This window comes from Ahaetulla prasina, chromosome 4 (assembly GCF_028640845.1).
Source record: "Ahaetulla prasina isolate Xishuangbanna chromosome 4, ASM2864084v1, whole genome shotgun sequence".
Lineage (NCBI taxonomy): Eukaryota > Metazoa > Chordata > Lepidosauria > Squamata > Colubridae > Ahaetulla > Ahaetulla prasina.
In genome coordinates, this window is record NC_080542.1 from 784836 (window position 1) to 800635 (window position 15800).

General features: G+C 55.4%; 1 protein-coding gene across 3 annotated transcripts; it reads left to right on the top strand.

Moving 5' to 3' along the window:
• The first annotated feature begins 749 nt into the window (after positions 1 to 749).
• Positions 750 to 15788, top strand: TFR2 (transferrin receptor 2). Of its 3 annotated transcripts, XM_058181952.1 has the most exons (19): positions 750 to 1044; positions 2905 to 2963; positions 3101 to 3323; positions 3673 to 3865; positions 4521 to 4661; positions 4750 to 4861; positions 5720 to 5842; positions 6465 to 6581; positions 6814 to 6953; positions 7067 to 7239; positions 7359 to 7478; positions 8607 to 8689; positions 9015 to 9078; positions 9365 to 9432; positions 9524 to 9600; positions 10028 to 10112; positions 10673 to 10900; positions 12377 to 12517; positions 13074 to 15787. In XM_058181952.1, exons 2-19 carry the CDS (start codon positions 2931 to 2933, stop codon positions 13314 to 13316), a joined length of 2364 nt encoding a protein of 787 aa, XP_058037935.1. In that variant the 5' UTR covers positions 750 to 1044; positions 2905 to 2930; the 3' UTR covers positions 13317 to 15787. The 3 variants fall into 3 exon arrangements, with proteins under 3 accessions (XP_058037935.1, XP_058037936.1, XP_058037934.1); XM_058181953.1 differs by lacking the exon at positions 750 to 1044 and having other exon boundaries at positions 2657 to 2963; positions 10642 to 10900; positions 13074 to 15788; XM_058181951.1 differs by lacking the exon at positions 750 to 1044 and having other exon boundaries at positions 2659 to 2963.
• The last annotated feature ends 12 nt before the right edge of the window (positions 15789 to 15800 follow it).

The following is a 15800-nucleotide window of genomic DNA, read 5'->3' on the forward strand; positions in this document are numbered from 1 at the left end:
CCAAGCCAAACACCAGCAGCCCCTGCAAGCCTGGGCGGGCAGGATTCGCAGCTGCCCCCCCACCAAAAAACACATCCCAGGCAGAGGGAGGGAGGGAGGGAGAGACTGGCAAGGCCTGGAGCTGCACCGGGCAGGGCAAATGACCCACGGCTGCCTGCCCCAAGGAGCCTTCCCCAGCCAGCTTCTTCTGCTGAATTCGCTTTTCGGGTTCTACCTGTGGGGATTCCCGCTTCTCTGCAGCAGCCATAATGGCCCCAGACAACCTCCTTGCTAGAGATAGACTCTGCTGGTCTCTGGAGGATCAGCTACTGGGCCAAGAAACTGGGTGCCTTTTATTGTGGGAGGGGGAGGAGGAGGGGAGGGGGCAACTGGGGGCAAAATGCCATCTGTGGGGCAGCCAAGCTGAATCCACCAGAAGCTGGGCTGGCTGAAGAGCAAGAACCAACCAGGCCCCTGGGAACTCAGCCAGATGTGTGGACTTCAACTCCCAGAATTCCTCTCTGCTCAGCTGGCAACAAACTAGCCCTACTAAAGCAGCAAAGCCTCTAGGGCAGCCGGGGGTCTCCCATCCGCACCCCACAAAGAGGGGGTGCCAAAGGGCGCCCCCTTTGCCCTGGGCAAGCCAGCAAATGCATCGGGACCCTGATGCCCAGAATTGTCAGGGACCCTAACACGTCTAGAAGGTGCAGGGAAAAGAAGCTGGCAAAATGGGGGGGGGATGCATATTGGGGGGTGGGAGATCTGGGTGCTGCTCTGTGCCCTTCAAGTGCTTAGGGTTGAAAGTGTGCCTGCCACACAATCCCCCCTCCCACATTCTGCAGTGCTCCCTGGCTTTGGCAGTTTAATAGGGACTTGATTAAGGGTCCCCCTCCCCAGCAGCAAAAGGCAGGGTGTAGAACCCCCCCCCATGCACAGCTGGAGAGTCAGCTCCTCTCTGGGAGGGGGCAATGCTGAGGGCCGCCCCGGAGGGAGGAGCAGCTGCCAGTCCGCCCAACTCCACGGGGCAGTGAGGGCTGGCTGGACAGGGGCCTCCAAGAGCCAGTGGTGAGTTGGGGTCTCTTTGGAGGGAGAGGGAGCTGGGTCCCCAGGCTCCCCAAGACTGGGGGTCTCAGGAGGAAAATTGGGGCTGTGATTGGCACCACCAAAAAACCATTGATCTGGTATGGGGGAGGGGTCCGTGCGAATATCTCCCTTCCAATTCTTTGTCCCTCTTTGGGTTGAATTTTGCACAACAGGTAGAGACCCACAGCTGGGGAGGGGGGGGGTGTACCTGCAAGAACCTCCTTACCCCCACCCCCACAATTACCCCTTCCTTCTCTTCCTTGGTGGTTGTGGGGGGGAATGTTTCCCTCCCCAGGACCCTCTAAGGGGACCCAGGCCCTGTTCCCACAAGCGTTTTAATATCAGGGGAGCCCAGGGGTTGGGTTGGGGTCAATGTGGGGAGGGGTTTCTGTGCCTGGTGGGGGCGCCAACCCCAATGGGGGGGATTCATTTGAGGATTTTTTGGGGGGGGGAGGGGTTGCGAACGCAGCCAGGGAGGAAACCCTCAACTCATTGATTAGCTTTGAGCAGAATTTAAATTAAGGGAACCAAACGGCTGCCCCACAATTTCTCCTGCCCCATTTTTGGCGGCGTCCCCCACCCCCTCCAGGCCAAAGGGATCCCGGGGTCTGAGCAGGGGTGAGTGAGGGGCCCCGTTCCCTCCAGAAGGAGCCTTGGGGGGGGGCGGAGGCTGGAGTCTCCGGAAGAGCAGAAAACATGGGGCCGTCTGAGTGACCCCTGGGTTCCCCCTCCCCACAAAGGTAGACCAGCTTTAGCAATCGGGTGTTGCAAGAGCAAGTAAACAGTTTTTGTGCACGTGGCACCCAGCTTGAAGCCGGATGGGGGGTTGGGGGTTGGAAAAAGCACTCTTGCCATCCCCCCTCCCCGTCCCCTCATCGGCTGGCCAGCCAGCCTTTCACTGGAATAAAGAGGGGGAGACCAGCCATCGCTTCTCAGCCGGTCTACCTCGCAGGGGTGTCGTTGCAGGAGTAATAGGGAGCGGGTTGGTGGCTTTAAGGGGGTCAGTGTGGGTCAGGACGGGGGTGGGGGGAGAGGCGGATGTTCACCTGGTGCAGCTCTCTCCTTCCCCACCGAAGGCATACAAAAAACAGGTTGTGGTCCTTTGGCTGTATTGGTGTTTTGTGTAATTTTTATTCCTGGAGAGGAAGACACCCAAGCCCCATAGCAGACCCCCGAGATGTAGGGCAGGTGGCTGAAAGCTGGGCATGGTGTAACCCCAATTAACCCTTTGTTGAGCAAGTTGGTGTGAACTTTTAGGACCTGGCAGCCCAGCTTGGTGGCCTCCCCGCTGGGATGCCAAGGGAGCTAATTTTGGCCCTGGTGTTCGGGGCACCACCAGGAGATCACAAAGCTCTGGGCTGGACCGATAGGTGGGGGAAACCCCAGCAAGAAGGAGCGGGTGGCAAGAGGCAAGCTCTGTGGAGGTTTGAAGGAAGTTTTAGACCAGGGGTGCCCAACTTTGGCCCCTTTAAGACCGGTGGACTTCAACTCCCAGCATTCCTCAGTCAGCTTTGCTGCTTTGCTGGCCGGGGAATTCTGGGAGTTGAAGTCCACAAGCCTTAAAGGGGCCAGGGTTGGATGCCCCTGCTTTGCAACCAGCTAAGGGCGATTTGGGAGGGGGTTTGTACCCTCCCCACGTGCCCGCCTCCTGCACAAGGCCCAACCTAGAGACCGGGTGGACCCCCACCTGCGCCACCCGATAACCCCTTCCGAGCGCCTGGTGCTGATAAGGCAGCTGCACGAGGCACGTCTCCCGCAGGGCCCGGGGGAGGCTGGGTGTTTCCTGATAACTGCCTGGCACTGGTGGAGCTCCAAGAATTTTCTGCCTGCCTCTCTCGGCAGGGCTGCTCGGGGACCCGCCGGGGACGATGGAGGTTTGGACATCCCGCCTGCAGCGAGTGGTAAGCCCTGGGCCCCCGTCCTGACCCACACCGACCCCCTTAAAGCCACCAACCCGCTCCCTTGTATTCCTGGAACGACACCCCTGCGAGGTCGACCGGCTGAGAAGCGATGGCTGGTCTCCCCCTCTTTATTCCAGATCAGGCAGAAACCCGGGCAGAGATCCTACACCATTTACCGCAACGCAGCCGAAGACGATGGGGACCCTGAGCCAGGGGGGCTTCAGATCAAGATGGAGGAAGCCGAGGGGCCCAACGGTCCCCCAGCCTGCAGCCGGAAGGCTGGGTCCCCCCCTCCGCAGCCGAACCGGTGGAAGACAGGGGTCTACCTGGCGTTGGTGGGCCTTCTCCTGCTCATCGTAGGTGAGGAAGGGGCTCCGGACCCCCTGCCAGCCTCTTGTCCCCGTCCCACCTCCATCCGGATTTGCCCCCCGCACGCAGGGTTATGGCCCAAACAATCCCAGAGGGATTAGAGTCGATGAGATGGTCTTCCTTTTGAATCCCCAATATTGGGTGGGGGTCCCAAAGCCCTCCTCCCCGTGTTTTTCCTAGGGTCCGCCATCTTTGGGAAGGTGGAGGGGTCTTTTCCACATTCCCGTGGAGATGATGTGTGGCACGGTTGGCCTCAGACCCTCCAGAATTCAGCCTGCCTGCCCTTTGCCCCCCACTCCTTAACCTCTCCCCCCCCCCGTCTCTGCTGCCCCCCCTCCAGGGTTCCTCCTGGGGTACGTCTCTTCCCGGAGGGGCTCCTGCACGGCCTGCGGGGACTTCTTGCCCATGGTCAACGAGGACGGGCCCTACCGCCCAGCCGAGGACCCCCAGGGGCCGCCCCCCCTGTACTGGAGCGATTTGAGGGAGATGTTCCAGAAGTATCTCAACGAAGAGAAGATCGAGGGGACCATCCGGTGAGGCCCCCAAGGAAAGAGGGGGAGGGCAGAGGACCTCTAGACATCCGGGGAGGGGAGGACTTCCTCTGCCCCTCAGTCATGGGGGGCAGCTCCCCCAGCCATGCAAGTGGGGGGGGGGCTCAGTGGCCAAAGAGAGGGGGAGCCCCTTAGAGCAGGGCTCTCCAACCGTGGCGACTTTAAGCCTGGTGGACTTCAACTCCCAGAATCCCCCAGCCAGCAAAGCTAAATTCCTTTTAATTTCTTTGGGGTTTTTGCTATGGTTAAGTTGCTTAAAGTAGCCCTATGGAGAGATAGGAATAATAATAATAATAATAATAATAATAACAACAACAACAACAACATCATTGTACTTGGTTGATACCTAGGACGCTGGCAGCAACCCGAATCAACCATTAGCACCAGTCAATGGTATTTGTGATGCCTTTTTGAACGTTCAGTTGACTGAATTTCATGTTTAATAAATAAAGATAATAAAAACAACAGCAACAACTACTACTACAATAACAATAAATTACAACAACAACACAATATTAAAAACAATAATAAATTGTAATGAATTCTTATTATTAATTATAAAATATTTATAATTCATATGATTATAATTAATAATTGATATCATCCCCATTATCACCATCGCTCCCCTCCCCGGCAGAAATATGAGTGAGGGTCCCCACCCTCCGGGCTCCCCTCGCCTGGACGCCCTCTCCAGCCACGTCCTGGCAGCCTTCACCTCCTTTGGCCTGGACCACAGCTGGACCGATAGCCACTACGTGGGGCTGCAGCGCCCCGACCGGTCAGTATGGCTGATTCTGGGGCTTGCTGGAGGGAGGAGCAGGGGCTGGTGGGCCTTTTAACCCTTCCTGCACCCCTTTTTATTTCAGGGGGCGACCCAACTTCCTTCGCCGGGTAGATGCCAACGGGGCCATGATAGAAGAGCTGCAGCTGGAGGATCCAGAGGTTTACTGCCCCTACAGCGCCTCTGGCACCGTCGTGGTAATGCCAACGGGGCTCTGCCCACTGGGCAACACGCCCTTCAAGGCCGCAGACACAAACAGGGCACATTTGGGGTAGAGATACAGAGACTCAGGGGGACAAATCCCCTCCAGCCCACCCAGTCTGGTCTGGTGGCTTTAAGACTTCTGGACTTCAACTCCCAGAATTCCCAGGAGTCAGTCGAGGGATTCTGGGAATTGAGGTCCACAGGTTATAAATTTAGCATACAGGTAGTCCTCAAATTATGACAATTGAGCCCAAAATTTCTGATGCTAAGATAGATCGTTGTTAAGTGAATTTCACCTCATTTTATGACCTCTCGTCACGGTTGTTAAGTGAAGCACTGCAATTTTTAAGTTAATAAAACGGTTGTTGAGTGACTCCGGCTTCCCCAATGATTTCGCTTCTCAGAAGGTCACAAAAGGGGATCACATGACCCCCCCCCTCCCCGGGACACTGCAATCGTCATAAATACGAGTCGGTTGCCAAGTGTCTGAATGTTGATCCCGTGACCGCAGGAGATGCTGCGACGGTCATAAGTGTGAAAAAAAATAGTCACAAGTCCCTGTTTTCAGGGCCGTTGTAACTTCGCACGGTCACTAAATGGATTGTCGCAAGTCAACCTGTCGTTGGAGCATCCCTGAGTCAATGGAGGAATGAAAAATACAAACAGGGGATTAAGATAGACTTCACCCGGGGCTGGAAGCTCTTCTAAGAAAATCCTTGGGCCAGAAAAGCCCAGGAGGGGACTGGCGGTTTTGCATTGTCTCTTCCTTTAGGGTGGGAATTCTCCCCCCCACCTTGAAGGGTCCCCCCCCCGTTTCCTCTGAGCGTCTTTCCCCCCCCCTCCATCCTCAGGGCGGCCTCGTCTTTGCCAACTACGGGCGCAGGGAGGACTTTGGGTTGCTGGAGCAGCAGGGGCTGAGTCCCCGTGGACACCTGGTCATCGTTCGTGTTGGGAAAATCAGCTACGCCGAGAAGGTGAGTCGGGCTTCACCCCAACACTGTAGACACCCCCCCTATCATAACATAACATAACATCATCATCATCATCATTTAATGACCCCATCATCCCTTGCGTTGTGGAGTCTGGGCAACTGAATGGAACTAGCAGAGTGTTTTACTGGCCGAATGCCCTTCCTGTTGTCAGAGCGGAGTTTTGTTCGGCAGATATATCCTCAGTGTGCCCAGAGAGAGAGAAATACCTGCCCCTACCTAGGATCGAACTCACAGCCTCCTGATTGTGAGGCGAGAGCTCCACCTCTAGGCCACCGCACCCCTCTACCAGACACCCCCCTCCCCAATCCCGGGGCAGAAAGATTCCGGCCATGGCTGCTGGTTTGTGGGCATCTATGGAAGGTTCACCTGTTGGGGGACAGGTGAGGTTCCTGGACCCTGAAGGTGCAGCTGTGCTGAGAGGGGAGGACAGGTGACCTCTTGCAATTGGGGAGGGGGACACACGTCCAAAATACCCTCCCTGTGGGAAGAGGAGACAAAGGGGGGGGCTCGGTTGGGAATCCTGCAGAATAGACTCGGGGATTTATGGAACGGAGGGATCGTGGAAGGGGAAGGGTCATTCTGAGTACTTTCTCCCCCCCCCCAGGTGGCCAACGCAGAGGCTAGCCAGGCGAAGGGCATCCTCATCTACCCGGACCCCAGCGACATCCCCCAAGACCCCCGTAAACTGGGCCTTTTCCCTAACATCAGCATTTACGGGCACGTGAGTAGATTTGAGGGGGGGGGAGGTCAGAAGCAGCTGTCGAACCTGCCCCCTCCCCATTTTGCATTCTGCTACCTGCCGGGGCCCTCCCAATGCATCGGGGGCCATTGAGCAGTCGGTGGAAGCAGAGAGCCCCTGCTGCGGCCTGCTCCGAGGTAGACTGCCTTGATCCAGGGAGGTTCTGAGTGGCCTTCTCAGCTCAGGGTGCCCCCTTTTCCTTCCCCCCTTGCAGGTTCACATGGGGGCTGGGGATCCGTACAGCCCTGGCTTCCCGTCCTTCAACCACACCCAGTTTCCCCCCGTGAGATCCTCGGGGCTGCCCACCATCCCGGCTCATCCCATTAGCGCCGCCGTGGCTGCCCGCCTGCTCCGGTGTGTAGCTGGGGGGTTTGGGGGGGGGCAGCGTTGAGTGGGGCGAAGGATGGAAACGGGGGAGCTGTGCCCACCTTCAGAGGGAGCATGTTCATTCCTGGTTCCCTTTGCAGACAGTTGACGGGACCCCCGGCCCCCTCGGCCTGGAAGGGTCACCTTCCGGAGGTCCCCTACCTGCTCGGCCCCGGGAACCCCAGTTTCCGCCTGCAGCTCGGGGTGCACAACGTCCGGCAGTCGGTTATGATTAACAACGTTTTCGGCTGCATTGAGGGCAAATTTGAACCCGGTACAGTGGGCACGGAGTTCGGGGTGGGGCAGCAAGGAAGAGAGAAGGGAGTTTTGGGGTTCCTGCAAGTGAGACCGATCTTTTGTGATCCTTTTGTTCCTTTGCTTTGGACCCGCTAGATCACTATCTGATCGTGGGGGCCCAGAGGGACTCCCTGGGGCCCGGAGCCGCCCGGTCCGGAGTGGGCACGGCCATTTTGCTCGAACTGGCCCGGACTTTTGTCGCCATGGTGCAGAATGGTAAGACCATGACGGAGGCACACGGGTGGGTCATAAGACCCCCAGCGTCCCCTTGTAATACAGTAGTCCTCGACTTACAGCCGGAATGGAACCTAAAATTTCTGTCGCTAAGTGAGACAGTTTTGCCTATTTTGCTCCCTTTCTTCCTGCCGTTGTTCAATTAGTCACCCACGGACGTTAAGTGAATCTGGCTCCCCCGTTGATTTTGCTCGTCACAAGGTCACGTGACCCAGGACATTGCAACCGTCATAAATATGAGTCACTTGGATCACATGACCCTGGGGATGCTGCAACGGCCTTTAAGTGTGAAAAACGGCCTTAAGTCACTTTTGTCAGTGCCGTTGACGCTTCCGACGGTCACTAAGTGAGTGGCTGTATGTCTAGGACTGCCTGTGCAATGTGAGGTCAAAGGCCTGGGCCTCAGGGCTCCCTTTTGGGTCCCAGCAGCTGTTGGGGGCCACTTTGGAGCTGCGGGGGAGGAGGTCATGAGTTCGAGAGAAGCTGCCTAGATGTTCTGTCCCCCCCTCCCCACCTCAGTCCGGGAGGCACGAGCGATGACTTAATTAGCCGGCAATTCAGTCCACGGCAGCTATCAGCTCTGGCAGCAAACTAGCGAGCATCTGCCAAGTTTGTCTGTTATCTTTTCTTGATGCCGGCGAGTCAACCAGGAAACCAGGAACAAACAGTCCTTCAGCTCAAGTTCTCTCTAAGCAGTTGATTTGTTCGCCACGGAGTGGTATAGCAGCCCCTGCTGCTTTTATACCCTGTGGGGTGTGGCTCCGTGACTCAGCACTTCCTAGGCCTGCCCCACCCCTGCTTCTGTTGTTCCCGCCTCTCCTGTCTATGAAACCTAGGGTCCAGCCAGGACTGATTGTCCTCAGCTGGCTCTGGGAGCATTGCCTGGGCCGGGGGAGATACAGAAGACAGAGGCCTCATTATTTCTTCCACCTGGCCTGCCTCTGGCTCCTGGAGCTGAGCCAGAGAGGCCGGCCCTGCAGAAGGGAGCCCTGACGGCCCTTCCCCCTCACTCTCTGAGTCACTCTCTGGCAGGGGACCAGGCCGGGGTGGGGTGGGGGGGCTGGAGCCACAACACTAGAAGTGATGGAGATCTCGTGTCCTACACTGCAGGGTTCCAGCTACGGAGAAGCCTGCTCTTTGTGAGCTGGGATGCGGGCGATTTTGGCAGCGTGGGCTCCACCGAGTGGCTGGAGGTAAGTGCAGCCGGGCACGTCATGGGCAGCCCAGGAGGGACGCGTGGTTGGGAGGGGGAGAGAGACGCTGGCCTGTGCCCCTTCTTCAGGATTTGCGAGAGAGGGGTGCGCTGGGAACCCCCCAACCAGACGTGCCCCCCGCAAAACCTTCCCCCCCCCCACTGTGTCTGTTTCTCCGGCAGCCCACGGACCAGACCCCTTGATCGGGGCTCAGCCATGAGAGCAGGGGGGCTGCTCCTCCTAGCTGCCCCACAGAGGGTCTCTGGACGGGGGAATCCCCCCATTTCTACCCCCCCCCTTTTAAAGCAGACTCTGATCTCTGCAGGGGTACCTGACCATGTTGCACCTGAAGGCCGCTGCCTACATCAGCCTGGACAATGCAGTCCTGGGTGAGTGGGGAGGGGGAGGCAGGCAGCCCATTTCCCTTGGAGAGACTGCTGGCCTGGCCTGGCCGGGGAGGGCGGGGGGAAGTCAGGCTTAGCTGCCCAAGGGAGGATATGGAAAAGAAGGGGGGGGGAGACCCTCCCGATTGCCATCCGAGGCTCCTAAGGAGATAGAGACCCTCCCTCCAACTAGTTATCCCCAGCCAGGTGGAAAACAGGAAAAACACAGGTGGAAGAGTTCAAAAAATAGTTCTCAATGAGGACTGGATCCTTGGCTTTGGTCTCTTCGCAGGGGATGACAGATTGCTGGCTAAGACCAGCCCCGCCCTGATCAGCCTCATTGAGAGCGTCATTAAGCAGGTGAGGGACCCCTCCTTTTGGGGCAGGTGGGGGGTGGGCAGGACAAAAGGGGTCTCCGTGGGGCTCTCTATCCCCAACTTCCTTCCTTCAGGTGGACAGTCCGAATCGCAGTGGTCAAAGCATCTTCGAGCAGATGACCGAGCAGGGCCGGCGCTGGGAAAATGACGGGTAAGAAGGATTTGCACCCAGGTCCCTCCCCCCCCTCTTGGTTCCCCTCCCATCACGGCTGAGCTCCAGAAGTGGCCGGCTAAAAATTGGACATTAATCAGAGGGAAAAAAACCAGTGGCTTAATCGGTTTTGGCAACTTAAAAGCAGGCTGGACTTCAACTCCCAGAATTCCCCAGCCGGCTGACTCCAAACGTGGCCCTGTTAAGACTGGTGGACTTCAACTCCCAGAATTCTTTGCTGGCTGGGGAGTTCTGGGAGTTGAAGTCCGCCCATCTTTAGACTGCCATGGTTGAGAGAAACACGGGGCTAAAGGAATCTGGCTGGTTTCTACAGGCTCAGAATCTCCCAGAATGCCATTTCTGGAATCCCCCCCCCTTCCCTTTGAACCCCCCCCCCCTGACCCTGGTGGCTTCTCTCCCTTCTCAGCCTCCAGCCCCTCCCCATGGACAGCAGCGCCTTCGCCTTCACCTCTTTCGGGGGGGTCCCGGCAGTGGAGTTCTCTTTTGCAGAGGTGAGATGCCCACCCACCCCTTGCCCAAAATAATGGACCCCAAAATTTCTGTCGCTAACTGAGACAATCCTTAAGTGAGTTTTGCCCTGTTTTACGACCTTCCTCTCACACGGATGTTAAGGGAATCACTGAAGTTGTTCAGGGAATCCATTGACTTGCCTTGGCGGAAGGTCGCAAAAGGGGATCACGTGACCTTGGGACGCTGCGACCGTCGTAAGTATGAGTCAGTGGCCGAGCGTCCGAATTCCGATCACTTGACCGCAAGGATGCTGTGACGGTCATAAGTGTGAAAAACCGATCCCAAGTCACTTTTTTCAGTGCTGTTGCAACTTCAAACGGTCACTAAGCAAGCTGTTTTAAGTCGAGGACCACTTATAAATGGATGCTGCCCATAGCAACGGTCATTATCCTTCCCCGAACCCCCTCCCACCCATTCTGGAGGGGGCACCCTTAGGGCAACGGGACCCCCGGCCCCTTTCCCATTGGGGGCAGCAGAGGCAGGGTCCCCAGCCTCCCCCTCCCCCGCCAGGCTGGCAGGTTTCGCCCCGTTGTCCCCGCAGGACTCGCGCCCGTACCCCTTCCTCAACACCATGCTGGATACCTACGACCACCTGAACCGGGCTCTCCAGGGGCGCCTGCCCGCCGTGGCCAAGACCGTGGCCGAGGTGGTGGGACACCTGCTCATCAAGCTGACCCACGACCATCTTCTGCCCCTCGACTACTGGTGCTACGGGGACGTCCTCCTGCAGAAGATCACCCGCTTCAACCAGTTCAATGCCCAGCTGAAGGTGGGCGCCTGCCCTCCCCGCTTTCCCTGCCCTTCCCTTCCCTTCCCTCGCTTCGCTTCTATCCAGACTTTCTCGTGGTTAGAAATAACTAAGTAATAAGGAACACAGGTCGTCCTCGACTTATGATCATGATGGCGTCTCCCCAGCGCGGTCATAAGTCGTGACGGTCATAAAAAATGCCACCCACGTGACCAACTTGATTTTGTGTGTGTGTGTGTAGGTCATTAATCACCACGGTTATTAAATAGACTCCTTGCCCCTCCTATTTTCCCGCCACGACAAACCTGTGAGGTAGGTTGGGCTGAAAGAGAATGGCCAATCAAAATCACCCAGTTACTTTCATGCGGAAGGCAGGACTAGAACTCCCCGTCTTCTGGGGATTGGCCCAAAGTCACCCATTCGGCTTTCTTGCCTAAGGCGGGACTAGAACTCCCTGTCTCCTGGGGATTGGCCCAAAGTCACCCATTCGGCTTTCTTTAAGGCAGGACTAGAACTCCCTGTCTCCTGGGGATTGGCCCAAAGTCACCCATTCGGCTTTCTTGCCTAAGGCGGGACTAGAACTCCCTGTCTCCTGGGGATTGGCCCAAAGTCACCCATTCGGCTTTCTTGCCTAAGGCGGGACTAGAACTCCCTGTCTCCTGGGGATTGGCCCAAAGTCACCCATTCGGCTTTCTTGCCTAAGGCGGGACTAGAACTCCCTGTCTCCTGGGGATTGGCCCAAAGTCACCCATTCGGCTTTCTTGCCTAAGGCGGGACTAGAACTCCCTGTCTCCTGGGGATTGGCCCAAAGTCACCCATTCGGCTTTCTTGCCTAAGGCGGGACTAGAACTCCCTGTCTCCTGGGGATTGGCCCAAAGTCACCCATTCAGCTTTCTTGCCTAAGGCGGGACTAGAACTCAATGTCTCCTGCGGATTGGCCCAAAGTCACCAAGCTACTTTATGCCTAAGGTGGAACTAGAACTCCCCGTCTCCTGGTTCCTAGCCTGATGCTTTCAGCCCAAACCAAATTGGCCCATCAGTGTTTGGGGAGCATTTTCTGCAAAGCTTTCTCTTACAGTGCTCCCCAAAATGGAGATTTGAGGGTCCCTGGTGCGTTGAGCATGATAAGTCTATGCATCTGAGAATTTGAGGGGGGGGGCGATGTCTCCAATTTCTTGCCCCCTCCAGGCTGCAGGAGGAGAGCCAGCTTGCAGCCCACAGTAGCCCCAAAGCAGAGAGAGCCTAGTGGTACCACCTTTTCAAATAATTTGATTTTTAGCATCCGTCCTCCCAAGGAAAACTCAGCTTCCTCTGCCCAAGTGCGTTTCTTGTAGCGTCCAGCAGGGGGCGGGCAGGTGAGAAACAGGCCCGCTCACCTGTAGAGCCACCTGCCAGGTGATGCTGCTGGGCCTGTCTCCTGGCAGGGGGCTCCTGCCACCCCTCTGCACCCTATACCCAGGACTCACACCCGTCCCCCTCTGCTTCTCCCTCGCCCAGAGTCGGGGTCTCACCCTGCAGTGGATGTATTCAGCAAGGGGGGATTATGCCCGGGCGGCCGAGAAGCTGCGCAGGGACATCTACACCTCGGAGGAGCACAACGAACGGCTGCTGCGGATGTTCAATGTCCGCATAATGCGGGTGAGGCGGGGGGGGGGGAGCAGCGTCTTGGAGGGCTGGGGGCCTGCTGGCCTGAAAATTGCAAAGAATTGTGGGAGTGGGGCAATGTTTCCCCTCTCTTCCCCCCTCCCCTCAAGAGAATTGCATGTGGGTGGAGAAAGTGGGTTGTAGCTGGGACCGAATTTGGGGAGGGGGGATTCTCGTTGAGTCACTAATTTCAGATATTTCCAACTGTTTCACAAGCTTTACAGCTTTAAGAGGGGTGGACTGCAACTCCCAGAATTCCCCAGCCAGCAAAGCTGGCTGGGGAATTCTAGGAGTTGCAGTCCACCCCTCTTAAAGCTGCAAACTCAGAAAAGACTGAGTTTCAGACGTAGCTGCTTTCATAAGCAGAAGTAGCTGCTGTCATTGCTGCCTGAATAACAGGGGGGGGGGAAGCCTCCAGACCCAAATCCTGCAAGATCATAGATTGGTGGTTATGGGGGGTTCCAATCCCTCAGCCCAGCAGTGGCCCTTTGGGGGTCCGTGGCTCCCTCCACCAGGCCAAAGGACACCTCCCTGTGCTTCCCTCCTCCAGGTGGAATTCTACTTCCTCTCTCAATACGTGGCGGTGACCGAGACCCCCTTCCGTCACATCATCCACGGCCGGGGCCCCCACACCTTGAGGGCCCTTCTGGAGCACGTCAGCCTCCTGCGGGACGCCCCGGAAAAGTTTGACGAAGTTCTCTTCCGCCGGCAACTGGCCCTCGTCACCTGGACGCTGCAGGGGGCCGCCAATGCCCTCAGCGGGGACGTGTGGAACATCGACAACAACTTCTGAGCCAAGACCCCCAATCCAGGCCTGCCCCCCCCCCCCGCCAGACCCCCTAATGTTAGCTCTGGCGTTGTGTCTCTCGGATGCTCCCTCAGCTCCATCGGTCTCTGGTTCCTTTCCCCCCAAAAAGTCCTCGCAAAGCAGATCCTTTTGGCAAATGGCATTGGCTCTTTTTTTTTTTTTGCAAGCACACGCGTGTGAGTTGCACACACGCACACGGGTTTCATTGCAGCCCCACCCCCACCCCTTTTTCTCTTCCCTTCCTCCCCTCTTTTCCTCCCCGATTTTTAATTTATCAGTGACAGAGTTCACTATGAATTATTGCTATGCAATAGAATATAGCAAAACCCTCCCGGGTTAATTACCCCCACCCCCAATATGAATCGCAGCCCCTTCTTGGGCCCCCCCTCCCGGATTTATCAGCAGCAAGGTCTGCTATAAATGGAATTGATTTATTGCTATGTAATAAGACAGGTACCCTGCACCCCTCCTTTCCTTCCTTCCTTCTTTCACTCGTCCTCCATCCAGCCTCTCCCTCGCTCGTTGCTCCTTCTTGGTTAATCCGTCAGCGGCTGCAAATGTTTATTGCACCATGGAATAAAAGGCGAATTGACTGATGTGGTGGATGGATAGCTGCGTTCGTTATCAATCATTCCTCTCACGCGCCTGGCAGGTGTCAGTCAAATCATGGCTGCCTGGGGAAATGCACCACTGAAGTTGAATCTCTAGAGGCAGTCCTCATTTAGTGACTGTTTCAAGTTCCAACGGAACTGAGAAAGGGACTTAGGACCTGTGCAGCTTCCCCACCCAGAGTCACGTGATCAAAATTTGGGCACTTGGCCACTGACTCGTATTTAGGACGGTTGTTGTGTCCCAGGGTCACGTGATCTCCTTTTGCAACCTTCTGACAAGCAAAGTCAACGGGGTTACTTAACAACTGATCGGTTCAGTTGTTGTCATAAGTCGAGGACTACTTGTAAACGGATTGGGGTAATGGATTCTTGGGGGGGTGACAGGGAGGAGGACATTGTCGCATCATCAGGGCACCCCCCATTTTTTTTCTTGGCAAGTTTTTTTCCAAAAGTGGTTTGCCATTGCCTCCTTCCTGGGGCTGTGAGAAAGTGGCTGGCCCAAAGTCTCACAGCTGGTTTTCGTGCCTAAGCCAGGTCTAGAATTCACAGGCTCCCAGTTTTGAACCCGATACCAAACTGGCTCTCTGTCTCTTTAATTCCCTAAACACTATGCACCAAGACAAATTCCTTGTGTGTCCTTGGCCAATAAAAAATTCTATTCTATTCTATTCTAAACGTATTTCCAAGCAGACCAGCATCTCTGGCCTTGAATTAAATTCTCTTGGCCATGATATAAATCAACTTTTGTTGACTTGATCCGAGAGAATATAATAATAATAATAATAATAATATTTTAATTTGTATACCGCCCTTCTCCGAAGGACTCAGGGCGGTTAACAGCCAGATAAAATAACAGTCACGACACATACAATATTACTAAAAACAATAATTTAAAAACTTATTAAATTTGGCCCAAATTTTAAAATACTTTCAAACCCTATAAAACTAATTAAAATTTAAAACCCATAAAATCATCTAAAAAATTAAAATTCAAGCCAGTCCTGCGTGAGAGAATAGATATGTCTTAAGTTTGCGGCGAAAGGTCCGAAGGTCAGGAAGCTGTCGAAGTCCAGGGGGAAGTTCGTTCCACAGGGTGGGAGCCCCCACAGAGAAGGCCCTTCCCCTGGGGGCCACCAGCCAACATTGCTTGGTGGACGGCACCCTGAGAAGACCCTCTCTGTGAGAGCGCACGGGTCGATGGGAGGCAATCGGTGGCAGAAGGCGGTCCCGTAAATAACCCAGTCCTGTGCCATGGAGCGCTTTAAAGGTAGTAACCAAAACCTTGAAGCGCACCCGGAAGACCACCGGCAGCCAGTGCAGTCTGCGCAGGAGTGGTGTTATATGGGAACTCCGAATCGCTCCCTCTATCACCCGTGTAGTTGCATTCTGGACAAACTGGAGCCTCTGGGTGCTCCTCAAGGGGAGCCCCATGTAGAGAGCATTGCAGTAGTCCAGGCGAGAAGTAACCAGAACCATGATTGTCCACATAAATCAAAATTCAGGGAGGGTCTGGTGGCCCTTTGCTTTACACATTTTATTTAAAAACAGGATTTATTTTATTAAATGGAATAAAATGAGATTTTATTAAGCGTAATAAAGTCGAATGTCTTTAAAATTAATAAAATCACATTCTGCTCAATGTCATAACATCGCATTTTATTACGTTTAATACAATCTCTAATTTTACTACCAAAAAGCTTTTGATCCTAAAATGTGTTCGCATGAACAGACCTGCCCAGACTCCTGCCCACCGAACAATTCAGAATTTGCATTTTGCAGCCCAGCAAGCAAAAAGCGATTAAAAAAAAGAGAAGAAAGACCTCTAGAGCAGGGCTCTCCAACCATGGCAATGTTAAGC

Coding starts and splice junctions, on each gene's coding strand:
- TFR2 (XM_058181952.1), top strand. CDS start 2,931: ATGGAGGTTTGGACATCCCGCCTGCAGCGAGTG. Junction 6,582..6,813: donor ACATCAGCATTTACGGGCAC/GTGAGTAGATTT, acceptor CCCCCCTTGCAG/GTTCACATGGGGGCTGGGGA. Junction 12,518..13,073: donor TCAATGTCCGCATAATGCGG/GTGAGGCGGGGG, acceptor TCCCTCCTCCAG/GTGGAATTCTACTTCCTCTC.